Here is a 13,162-nt window from a genome sequence, read left to right on the forward strand (position 1 = left end):
CCAATTTAGCAGCACTATTCGGCCGCTAGCGGGGCCCTCTTACCCCTGCTAGCGGCCGAGAAAGGGTTAAAACCTCCCGCAATGCGCCTCTGCTAAGGCGCATTGCCGGCGGTATAGCCGCGCTGTCCCATTGATTTCAATGGCCGGGAGTGGTGAAGGAGCAGTATACACACTGCTCCAAAGATGCGGCTAGCAGGACTTTTTTCCTGTCCTGTTAGCGCACCGCTCCAGTGTGAAAGCACTCTGGCTTTCACACAGGAGAAACAGCAGCCGCTGTTTAGGGTCGGTTTGCAGGCGCTATTTTTAGCGTAATAGCGCCTGCAAACCGATCCAGTGTGAAAGGGGTCTAAGACTCAATGAACTACCACAGAACTCAACAGTGCCATTCATTGAGAACTACAAGCTAACACAGTATATATTGGGTACAACATTTGAATAAAAACAAATGGCCAGATTCACATACGGCGGCTTAAAGTTGTGCGGGCGAAGCGTATGTAATTTACAAGTTAGAGAGGCAAGTGCTGTATTCACAAAGCACTTGCGTCCTAAGTTACGGCGGCGTAGCGTAAATGTGCCGGCGTAAGCGCGCGTAATTCAAATTGTGAAGAGGTGGGCGTAAATGACGTTTTGAACGAACGGCGCATGCGCATGCGCCGTCCGTGGACGTATCCAAGTGCGCATGCTCCAAATTACGCCGCAAAGACTCATTGGTTTCGACGTGAACGTAAATTACGCCCAGCCCCATTCACGAACGACTTACGCAAACGACGTAAAACGTGAAAAATTTGACGCGGTTCCGACGTCCATACTAAACATTGGCTGTGCCATCTTTTTGGTGGTTTATCTTTACGCCTGAAAACGCCTTACGTAAACGGCGTATCTTTACTGCGACGGCCGGGCGTACGTTCATGAACGGGCGTATCTCGCTGATTTACATATTCTAGGCGTAAATCAGCGTACACGCCCCTAGCGGCCAGCGTAAATAGACAGATAAGATACGACGGCGTAGGAAGACTTACGCCGCTCGTATCTTAGCAACATTTAAGCATATCTCAGTTTGAGCATACGCTTAAATGTAGGACGGCGCGGATTCAGAGTTACGACGGCGTATCTACTGATACGCCGGCGTAACTATACCTGAATCTGCCTAAATTGCTTGCGTATCTAATATAAACTAGATAGATTCATATTGTTGTATATCTTTTGTTATTTGTAAGGATATTATTTATGTCCTTGCTTTTTTCTAAGTTTCCATCAGATGTGTCTAGCTCCAGAAGAAGTGCTATTCGTGCGAAACTAGTCAAGCACAGATTGAATCCTTATCAGACAGAACTGATAGATATACCCTGAGTTGGCTCCTGTTGACCCCTTGTTACATTCGTCAAGATATTACCCGTTCACGTTCTCATTTATGCTTCTATTTTGGAGCAACTACCTAAACTAGGGATGTTCTGAAGTCCAATTCCATCATCCAATGCAGTCCTGTTAGGACTATAGACCACCTGTTGGTCAAATGTTAGTTTTAATCACTTTCACCAATGTACATGTATTACACATGACAGTGTCCTGTCGAGAAATGTCCCCTATCAAAAAATGCTTGGCCGTAACTGCGCATGCGCAGAACTGACCCTCTGAGTTTACGATCAACTGCGGTCTCGTGTTGCAGAGGCATGTTCATGTAGGAGAGGGGCAGATATTTACATGAAGGGGGCGGATATTTACATGAAGGGGGCGGATATTTACATGAAGGGGGCGGATATTTGCATGAAGGGGGCGGATATTTACATGATAGGCAGTGCTGGGGGCGGAATTTTTATCGATGGCCAGACAAATCTGCTAAAGAAATCTTTAATATAGAAAAAGACGCCCTTCAATTGACGAAACACGCCCGCAAGCATTCAAAATGAATAGCAGATAAAGATTTATTTTGCAAATTTCTTTGGCCATCGATAAACATTCTGCCCCCCAGCACTGCCCATCATTGAAAAATCTGATCCCTTCTTGTAAATATTCGCCCCTCACCTACATGAACGTGCCCAGGGGCATAGAGGACTTTGGATTTTAACTGGGACAGTCGGCATTAGCACAAGGGATGCTTTTCATTAAAGGTAAGGACTGTCCCTTGTGCTGGTTTTAAAAAAGAAAAATGTAAATCCTATATTTTTTTTATTTTTTTTAATACATGTCTGCAATTAAAAGAAATGTTATGGCTGGAGTTGGGCTTTATGTTTTTTTATTTTTTCATATACTGTATATCAGGACTAATCGCGACTAAGGAATGTCATATATATATATATATATATATATATATATCCACTTCCCGACCGCCGCATGTATATGTACGTCGGCAGAATGGCACGGACAGGCACATCAACGTACCTGTACGTGCCTGCCTAGACGTGGGTTGGGGGTCCGATCGGGACCCCCCCCCCCCGGTACTTGCGGCGGTCGGATTCCCTCGGGGAGCGATCCGGGACGACGGCGCGGCTATTCGTTTCTAGCCGCCCCCTCGCGATCGCTCCCCGGAGCTGAAGAACGGGGAGAGGCGTATGTAAACATGGCTTCCCCGTGCTTCACTGTGGCGCCGTATCGATCGAGTGATCCCTTTTATAGGGAGACTCGATCGACGACGTCATTCCTACAGCCACACCCCCCTACAGTTGTAAACACACACTAAGTGAACACTAAATCCTACAGCGCCCCCTGTGGTTAACTCCCAAACTGCAACTGTCATTTTCACAATAAAGAATGCAATTTAAATGCATTTTTTGCTGTGAAAATGACAATGGTCCCAAAAATGTGTCAAAATTGTCCGAAGTGTCCGCCATAATGTCGCAGTCACGAAAAAAATCGCTGATCGCCGCCATTAGTAGTAAACAAAAAATAATTAATAAAAATGCAATAAAACTATCCCCTATTTTGTTAACGCTATAAATTTTGCGCAAACCAATCGATAAACGCTTATTGCGATTTTTTTTTTAACAAAAATAGGTAGAAGAATACGTATCGGCCTAAACTGAGAAAAAAAAAAATTTTTAGATATGTTTTTGGGGGATATTTATTATAGCAAAAAGTAAAAAATATAGCATTTTTTTCAAAATTGTCGCTCTATTTTTGTTTATAGCGCAAAAAATAAAAACCGCAGAGGTGATCAAATACCACCAAAAGAAAGCTCTATTTGTGGGGAAAAAAGGACGCCAATTTTGTTTGGGAGCCACGTCGCACGACCGCGCAATTGTCTGTTAAAGCGACGCAATGCCTAATTGTAAAAACCCCTTGGGTCATTTAGCAGCATATTGGTCCGGTCCTTAAGTGGATAAATATATATTAATATATATATATTAATATATATATATATATATATATATATATATATATATATATATATATATATATTATATTATATTATATTATATTATATTATATTTATTTATTTTCCTTTTTTCTCCCTTTTTTTTTTTCTCTCTTCAGATGGACAATACAGAACGTCTGCCATGGAAGAATGTTATTTAGATGATGAAGTGATGCCCGACTCGGAAGAAAACTCCACCGCGCCAAATCTTCATCCGGCCCATCACAGTGCAGGTCTATCATCGAACCCCTCTACTCGCAGGGTTATCGCCCATAAGAGTCACACAGGAGAGAAGCCATATGCATGCTCAAAATGCGGAAACTGTTATTCCCAAAAGGACCACCTCATCGTCCATCAGATGAGTCACACAGGAAAGAAACCCTTTTCCTGCTCCGAATGTGGGAAATGTTTTACCTGGCGAGAAAGTCTCATCGTACATCAGAGAACTCACGCTGGGGAGAAGCCGTATTCATGTTCTGAATGTGGGAAGTGTTTTCCTTTTAAACATCTACTCCTCCTTCACCACCGAACACACACAGGTGAGAACCTTCATTTTTTTATTTATTTTTTATGAATTTTCTGCAACTGATGTCCCTCTCGCCGTTTAACCACTTAAGACCGGACAGTTTTTGCGATTCGGCACTGCGTCGCTTTAACTGACAATTGCGCGGTCGTGCGACGTGGCTCCCAAACAAAATTGGCATCCTTTTTTTCCCACAAATAGAGCTTTCTTTTGGTGGTATTTGATCACCTCTGCGGTTTTTATTTTTTGCGCTATAAACAAAAAAATAGAGCGGCAATTTTGAAAAAAATCCAATATTTTTAACTTTTTTCTATAATAAATATCCCCCAAAAATATATAAAACATAATATTTTTTCCTCAGTTTAGGCCGATACGTATTCTTCTACCTATTTTTGGTTAAAAAAAATCGCAATAAGCGTTTATCGTTTGGTTTGCGCAAAATTTATAGCGTTTACAAAATAGGAGATAGTTTTATTGCGTTTTTATAAAAAAAATTTTTTTTACTACTAATGGCGGCAGTCAGCGATTTTTTTTCGTGACTGCGGCATTATGGCGGACACTTTGGACAATTTTGACACATTTTTGGGACCATTGTCATTTTCACAGCAACAAAAATGCATTAAAAATGCATTGTTTACTGTGAAAATGACAGTTGCAGTTTGGGAGTTAACCACAAGGGGGCGCTGAAGGGGTTATGTGTGACCTCATGTGTGTTTACAACTGTAGGGGGGTGTGGCTGTAGGTGTGACGTCATCGATTGTGATTCCCTATAAAAGGGAACACGCGATCGATGACGGCGCCACAGTGAAGAACAGGGAAGCTGTGTTTACACACAGCTCTCCCCATTCTTCAGCTCTGGGGACCGATCGCGGGACTCCAGCGGCGATCGGGTCCGCGAGTCCCGCGGCCACGGAGCTTCGGACCGGGTCGCATGCACGCGCCTGCCCCCACGTCTGGGCTTAAAGAGCCACGTACATGTACGTGGATGTGCCCAGCTGTGCCATTCTGCCGACGTATATCGTCGGTAGGGGGTCCTTCAGTGGTTAACCCCTTAACAACCGCTGGCCGTAAATTAACAGCATGGGCTTTGAGCGGTGATATCTGAATGATGGGTGCAGCTACAGTCATCATTCAGATATCGGCATTTTCTGCCGGCGATTCTGCACACCATAGGAATGATCATAGCGGCTGCTCCACTGCTTGATCGTTCTTACGGGCGGCAAAAGGGAACGTCCACCACCCTCTGGTGCTTCTACCGACTCATCTGTGCGATCGGTGAGTTTGAGACAGGATCCGCCTGCCCCGGTTCTTGACCATAGAGATTTCCGGAGGACCAGACGGTCGCCGGAGTCTCTATGATCGTCGGAGGCCAGGCGCGATGTTATGACGTCACGCCCGGCCTCTGCATTCAAAAGAACGCCGCCGCCTCGGCTGGGAAGCCAGGGTCTTGGTGTGGATGGTCACTGTGTCCACCGTTTCTTTCAAAGTCGTGTTTGAGGCTTGTTTGAGGAACCACCTGACGTTAAGGCTTACCTGTAGGTACAAGAAATATCTCTTAAACCTACACGGTTTAGGAGATATTTGCAAAAGACATGCACCGATGTGCAGGAGTGACGTCATCGCAACTCCAGCCAATCACAGCGCTGGAGCCACAATACCCGGAAGTCACTCCGGGAGACATGGTGGCGACGGAGGAGGCAAACAAGGTCGGCTGCGGGGGCTTCGATCTCAGGTAAGTACTTCATAATGAGCTAGTATGCTATGCATACTGGCTCATTATGCATTTGTCTTGCAGGGTTTATTTTTATTTGGGTCAACTTTCTCTTTAACCACCTGCCGACAACTCAAAGTAGATACCGTATCTCACAAAAGTGAGTACACCCCTCACATTTTTGTAAATATGTTATTATTGTACTCACAATATATGTACTCACTTTTGTTGCCAGCGGTTTAGACATTATTGGCTGTGTGTTGAGTTATTTTGAGGGGACAGCAAATTTACACTGTTATACAAGCTGTACACTCACTACACAACATTGTAGCAAAGTGTCATTTCTTCAGTGTTGTCACATGAAAAGATAGAAGAAAATATTTACAAAAATGTGAGGGGTGTACTCAGTGTATACTGCAAACAGGCGGCAGGTGCAGGCTCGGCAACGTACATGTACCTGGCGGCCTTCTTCCGGGTTTGGGGTGTGCATAAGATCACCCTCTGCCAAACCATGCTGTGATTGGACACAGCACGAGATTGGCAGCAGATTTCAGCTGAAATCTGCTAATCAGCTGTGTCCAATCACGCACAGAGCTCTGTGTTTACAAACAGTAAACAGTGATCTGGCTGTTTCTTCTCCCTGAAAAGCAGGTGGAAAGAACACTACTTCTGGTGACCTGAGGGTCCCCAAGGGATTTCCTTAATTTGCAGGATTTCCTCTCACTTACCATTTGGCACAGGAAGTGTGATTAGTACAGTGTTAGTGTACAGTATTCTATCTGATCACTGTATTAATGTCACTAGCGACATCAGTATCCATAAAATGACCCTCCCAGCAACTGTCTGTTAGGGCCAGATTGCCCGCCACTTGATTAGTCACACTATAAGTCGCTGATCACCACCTTTACAGTATAGCGTCTATAGCTGCGTACAGGGCTTTTTTTCAGGGGGAACTTGGGAGAACTCAGTTCCACCACCTCTGGCTCAGACCCTCTGGTGCCTACTCACCACAATCACTTGTAAACACAGAAGTCTGGTTTCTGTGTTTACAAGCGACAGCTTTGTAACCCCCTGAACTCTGCACTCTGTATGTAAAGCAATTCTGGTATTTAATGCCCCTTTAAGACCCTTCTACTGTTTGTGAAATCTGGATGGGTCGTGGTTGAGTTCCTGCACCTATTTTCTAAGAAAAAAAGCTCTGGTGCGTATATTCCAGTATATATACCATAGTTTGTAGATGCTATAACTTGCACACAAACCAATCAATATACACTTATTGTGATTTATTTTTTTATTGCAGACATGTAGCAGAATACATTTTGGCCTAAATTTTATGAAGGAATTTGATTTATTTTTTTTATAATTGGATATGTTTTTTTTTAAACCACTTAAAGTTGTTGTATACCCCTTTTAGCACCTTTTTTGCCTATAGGTAAGCCCAGGGCTCAAAATTTCAAGTCCTGAGCTACTAGCCAAGCCTCAAGGGTTACTCGCCACCAGTTGCCCCACCCAGCCTGCCATGTCCCGCCCCTAAACATGCCCTCATAAATTATCTCATGAAATGACACTTAAATGTTTTATGCAGAATTAAGTTGTAAGAAATTTATATTAACAACAACTGTAAACGTGCCCACCAATGCAGGCTGCCTGTGTCCACCACATTCAGCCTGTGTCCACCACTTGCAGCCTGTGTGCACCAAATGCAGCCTGTGTCCACCACATGCAGCCAGTGTCCACCACATGCAGCCTGTGTGCACCACATGCAGCCTGTGTGCACCACATGCAGCCTGTGTCCACCACATGCAGCCAGTGTCCACCACATGCAGCCAGTGTCCACCACATGCAGCCTGTGTCCACCACATGCAGCCTGTGTCCACCACTTGCAGCCTGTGTGCACCACTTGCAGCCTGTGTCCACCACATGCAGCCTGTGTCCACCACATGCAGCCTGTGTCCACCACATGCAGCCTGTGTCCACCACATGCAGCATGTGTCCACCACTTGCAGCCTGTGTCCACCACTTGCAGCCTGTGTCCACCACATGCAGCCTGTGTCCACCACTTGCAGCCTGTGTCCACCACATGCAGCCTGTGTCCACCACATGCAGCCTGTGTCCACCACATGCAGCCAGTGTCCACCACATGCAGCCAGTGTCCACCACATGCAGCCTGTGTCCACCACATGCAGCCTGTGTCCACCACTTGCAGCCTGTGTGCACCACTTGCAGCCTGTGTCCACCACATGCAGCCTGTGTCCACCACATGCAGCCTGTGTCCACCACATGCAGCCTGTGTCCACCACTTGCAGCCTGTGTCCACCACTTGCAGCCTGTGTCCACCACATGCAGCCTGTGTCCACCACTTGCAGCCTGTGTCCACCACATGCAGCCTGTGTCCACCACATGCAGCCTGTGTCCACCACTTGCAGCCTGTGTGCACCACATGTAGCCTGTGTCCACCAAATACAGCCTGTGTCCACCAAATACAGCCTGTGTCCACCACTTGCACCACTTGCAGCCTGTGTCCACCAAATGCAGCCTGTGTCCACCACTTGCAGCCTGTGTCCACCACATGCAGCCTGTGTCCACCATTCAGCCTGTGTCCACCATTCAGCCTGTGTCCACCACATGCAGCCTGTGTCCACCACATGCAGCCTGTGTCCACCACATGCAGCCTGTGTCCACCACATGCAGCCTGTGTCCACCACATGCAGCCTGTGTGCACCAAATGCAGCCTGTGTCCACCACATTTAGCCTGTGTCCACCACATTTAGCCTGTGTCCACCACATTTAGCCTGTGTTCACCACATGCAGCCTGTGTCCACCAAATGCAGCCTGTGTCCACCAAATGCAGCCTGTGTCCACCAAATGCAGCCTGTGTCCACCACATGCAGCCTGTGTCCACCACTTGCAGCCAGTGTCCACCACTTGCAGCCCGTGTCCACCACTTGCAGCCCGTGTGCACCACATGCAGCCCGTGTCCACCACATGCAGCCCGTGTCCACCACATGCAGCCCGTGTCCACCACATGCAGCCCGTGTCCACCACATGCAGCCCGTGTCCACCACATGCAGCCCGTGTCCACCACATGCAGCCCGTGTCCACCACATGCGGCCGGTGTCCACTATGCAGCCTACCTGTGCAGGGGAGTAGAGGAGCAAGCCGTTGTATCTTAGCTAGGTTTAAGTGTGTCTCAGTTTGAGCATACACTTAAACTTACGACGGGCTTAGATTCCGAGTTACGTCGGCGTATCTACTGATACGCCGGCGTAACTCTTTATGAATCCGGCCCTTTATTCGTATCACTGGTGACAGTGGCAGCACTGGCCTTCCCAGCATCAGTTAGTGTCAGATTTTCCGCCGCACTATCGCAGTCCCACTATAAGTCGTTAATCACTGACATTACTAGTATTAGAAAAAAAATTATAAAAATTCCAATTCTTGTTTGTAGACGCTATAACTTTTTTTTTTTTTACCAAAGACAAGTAGCAGAATACATATTTGCCTAAATGTATGAATAAATTCGATTTTTACTAATGTTTTATAGACGAAAGTAAAAAATATAGTTTTTCTTAAAAAAATGTGGTCTTTTTTTAGTTTATACAATAAAAAAATACCACCAAAAGAAAACTCTATTTGTGTAAAAAAAAGTGTATAAATGTAATTTGTGCGCAGTCTTGCATGACCGTACAATTGCCAGTTAAAGTAGCGCAGTGCTGAATATAGTTGATCTTAGTTTGTGAAATCTAATGCTGTCTTTTTCATTTTTGTTTTTACAGCAGCGATGGCTGATAAATTCACTTCTCCCGATTTTCTGCCGTATTTCATTGACATGTACAGAGATATGCCATGCTTGTGGAAAGTTAAATCAAAGGAATATTCGAACCGTAGCAAGCGGGATGAGGCCTATAAACAGCTGGCAGAGTTATGCACCGCGGTTTACGCAAAAGCCGATGAAAAGTACGTGAAAGGCAAGATCGCGAACTTGCGCACTGTTTTCAAGAAGGAGCTCCATAAGATAGAAGCTTCGAAAAAAGCCGGCGCTGGAGCGGATGACGTGTATGTGCCACGGTTGTGGTACTTTGAAAGCCTGCGTTTTCTAGATGACCAGGATGTACCCAGAAACTCGGTGTGCACCTTGCAGCCAACTACCTCTGACTCCTCTTCTATGTCCCCTGAGCTGGATATGGACGTGCAAGAAGTAATAACGGATACGCAGGTAAGAGTCATCCACAAGAAAAGCTTATTTACCTTATAGATTTATTAACAGTAATACAGAACTGTTTCTTAGAACAATGCAGAATTTGGGAACAGGCTGGTTGCAAGTGCAATACTGAACTAGGGTTGTCCCGATCGCACTTTTTTAGGACTGAGTACAAGTACCGATACTTTTTTTCAAGTACTCGCCGATACCGAATACCGATACTTTTTTTAAATGTGTCCCCAAATGCAGCCATGTCCCCCATAGATGCAGCCATGTCCCCCATATATGCAGCCATGTCCCCCATATATGCAGCCATGTCCCCCACAGATGCAGCCATGTCCCCCACAGATGCAGCCATGTCCCCCACAGATGCAGCCATGTCCCCCACAGATGCAGCCATGTCCCCCACAGATGCAGCCATGTCCCCCACAGATGCAGCCATGTCCCCCACAGATGCAGCCATGTCCCGTCCCCCACAGATGCAGCCATGTCCCGTCCCCCACAGATGCAGCCATGTCCCCCCACAGATGCAGCCATGTCCCCCCACAGATGCAGCCATGTCCCCCCACAGATGCAGCCATGTCCCCCACATATGCAGCCATGTCCCCCACATATTGCAGCCATGTCCCCCACATATTGCAGCCATGTCCCCCACATATTGCAGCCATGTCCCCCCACATATGCAGCCATGTCTCCCCATACCTAGATGCCGCCGCCGCGTTAATCAGCGTGCGGGGAACATTACAGCTTTCATTTGAATAGCTGTGTGTTCCCCGCCGCGCCGCGTATAGACACTCCCCCTTGCTCGGGATTGGACGAGTGATCTGCACTTTGAGCAAGGGGGAGTGTCTATACGCGGCGGTGAACACACAGCTATTCAAATGAAAGCTGTAATGTTCCCCGCACGCTGATTAACTAGGCGGCGGCTTTGCGATATGCGGCGACGGCGGCAGGGGGGGGGGTATAGTATCGGATCTGAGATCGGGGGCATTTGCGGGAGTACAAGTACTCCCGCAAATGCTCAGTATCGGTCCGGATACAGATACTGTTATCGGGACAACCCTACTAAATACTGCAACAGCAACCCTAACCAGGGCCGCTGACAAGGGGGTAGCACCCACCGCCCCTGCTGATTCCACAGGGGACCCAGAGGCAGAGAGAGGACTCGCAACTTTTGGGCACCCCTGTAGTAATTTCCCCTCAGTAGTGGGGCCAAAACAACTAATCGATTAATCGACAACTAATCGATTATGAAATTAGTCGATTACAATTTTCATAATCGATTAATCGGCCAGTAACATAGTAGAGTGAAAAAAACTAAAATTAGCCTTTTATATTGCAAAAAGCAAATCGCTACTGTAAATATTACTTTCACTGTCCTACAGTAAAAAAATTAACCCCTTACAGTAGCGATTATTTGCTCTTTTTGTACTTATTTTTGTTTTTTTAACCCCCATTATGTTACTAAACATCTCAGGCCTGGGTCACACCTCTGTGTTTTTTGGTGCTTTTTGCAGAAACACACTACAGTTCATTTACTTGTTTTCCTATGGGACACGTTCACATCCATGATTTTTTTTCGTCTTCTGCGTATTTGGAAAGGGGCGGGGAATTTTTAACGCAAAACGGTGCTATTTTTTTATTTATTTTTGGTTCAATATACTTCAATGGAGAAGCTGCAGAAAAGCATGTCATGTGTTTTTGTGGCAATTTGTGTTTTGTAATCTGCCCAACAACAAATTGGCCCAAATTGTTTTGTTTTTTAAGGCTATTTAATCAATTAATCGAAACTAGGGATGTCCAGATATCGATAATAGTATCGGTACCGATACCAAGCATTTCCCAGAATACTTGTACTCGGGGGAAATGCTCCGATGCTTCACCTGATACCTGGGCAGGCAGGGGAGTTGCAAGTCTTCTCCCCCCCATGCTGTCTTTCCCCCGTGCTCCGTGCTGTCTTTCCCCCGTGCTGTCCTCTATTTCCCCCGTGCTCCATGCTGTCCTCTCTTTCCCCCGTGTTCCGCGCTGTCCTCTCTTCCCCCCCCCTTGTTCCGTGCTGTCCTCTCTTCCCCCCCCCCCGTGTTCCGTGCTGTCCTCTCTTTCCCCCCCGTGTTCCGTGCTGTCCCCCCCCCCCCCCGTGTTCCGTGCTGTGCTCTTTTTCCCCCGAGTTCCGTGCTGTCCGCTCTTTCCCACCCGTGTTCCGTGCTGTCCTCTCTTTCCCCCGAGTTCCGTGCTGTCCTCCTCTTTCCCCCGTGTTCCGTGCTGTCCTCTCTTTCCCCCGTGTTCCGTGCTGTCCTCTCTTTCCCCTGTGTTCCGTGCTGTCCTCTCTTTCCACCCTGTTCCGTGCTGTCCGCTCTTTCCCCCGTGTTCCGTGCTGTCCTCTTTTTCCCCCATGTTCCGTGCTGTCCTCTCTTTCCCCCATGTTCCGTGCTGTGCTCTCTTTCCTCCGTGTTCCGTGCTGTCCTTTTTCCCAGGGTGTTCCGTGCTGTGCTCTCTTTCCCCCATGTTCCGTGTTGTCCGCTCTTTCCCCCGAGTTCCGTGCTGTCCGCTCTTTCCCACCCGTGTTCCGTGCTGTCCTCTCTTTCCCCTGTGTTCCGTGCTGTCCTCTCTTTCCACCCTGTTCCGTGCTGTCCGCTCTTTCCCCCGTGTTCCGTGCTGTCCTCTTTTTCCCCCATGTTCCGTGCTGTCCTCTCTTTCCCCCATGTTCCGTGCTGTGCTCTCTTTCCTCCGTGTTCCGTGCTGTCCTTTTTCCCAGGGTGTTCCGTGCTGTGCTCTCTTTCCCCCATGTTCCGTGTTGTCCGCTCTTTCCCCCGAGTTCCGTGCTGTCCGCTCTTTCCCACCCGTGTTCCGTGCTGTCCTCTCTTTCCCCCGAGTTCCGTGCTGTCCTCCTCTTTCCCCCGTGTTCCGTGCTGTCCTCTCTTTCCCCCGTGTTCCGTGCTGTCCTCTTTCCCCTGTGTTCCGTGCTGTCCTCTCTTTCCACCCTGTTCCGTGCTGTCCGCTCTTTCCCCTGTGTTCCGTGCTGTCCTCTTTCCCCCATGTTCCGTGCTGTCCTCTCTTTCCCCATGTTCCGTGCTGTGCTCTCTTTCCTGCGTGTTCCGTGCTGTCCTTTTTCCCAGGGTGTTCCGTGCTGTGCTCTCTTTCCCCCATGTTCCGTGTTGTCCGCTCTTTCCCCCATGTTCCGTGCTGTGCTCTCTTTCCTCCGTGTTCCGTGCTGTCCTTTTTCCCAGGGTGTTCCGTGCTGTGCTCTCTTTCCCCCATGTTCCGTGTTGTCCGCTCTTTCCCCCGAGTTCCGTGCTGTCCGCTCTTTCCCACCCGTGTTCCGTGCTGTCCTCTCTTTCCCCCGAGTTCCGTGCTGTCCTCCTCTTTCCCCCGTGT

At 47.6% G+C, this 13,162-nt stretch overlaps 1 protein-coding gene across 2 annotated transcripts in view; it reads left to right on the top strand.

Moving 5' to 3' along the window:
• The window catches only part of LOC120909894 (zinc finger and BTB domain-containing protein 24-like), a 43,140-nt gene that overhangs the window by 18,420 nt on the left and 11,558 nt on the right, over positions 1 to 13,162 (top strand). For both annotated transcript variants that reach the window (XM_040321691.1, XM_040321692.1), the window contains exons 6-7: positions 3,472 to 3,891; positions 9,363 to 9,802. In XM_040321691.1, the coding sequence (XP_040177625.1) occupies positions 3,472 to 3,891; positions 9,363 to 9,802 (860 nt within the window). The remainder of the gene's footprint in view (positions 1 to 3,471; positions 3,892 to 9,362; positions 9,803 to 13,162) is intronic.

Source organism: Rana temporaria, chromosome 8 (assembly GCF_905171775.1).
Source record: "Rana temporaria chromosome 8, aRanTem1.1, whole genome shotgun sequence".
Classification (NCBI taxonomy): Eukaryota; Metazoa; Chordata; class Amphibia; order Anura; family Ranidae; genus Rana; species Rana temporaria.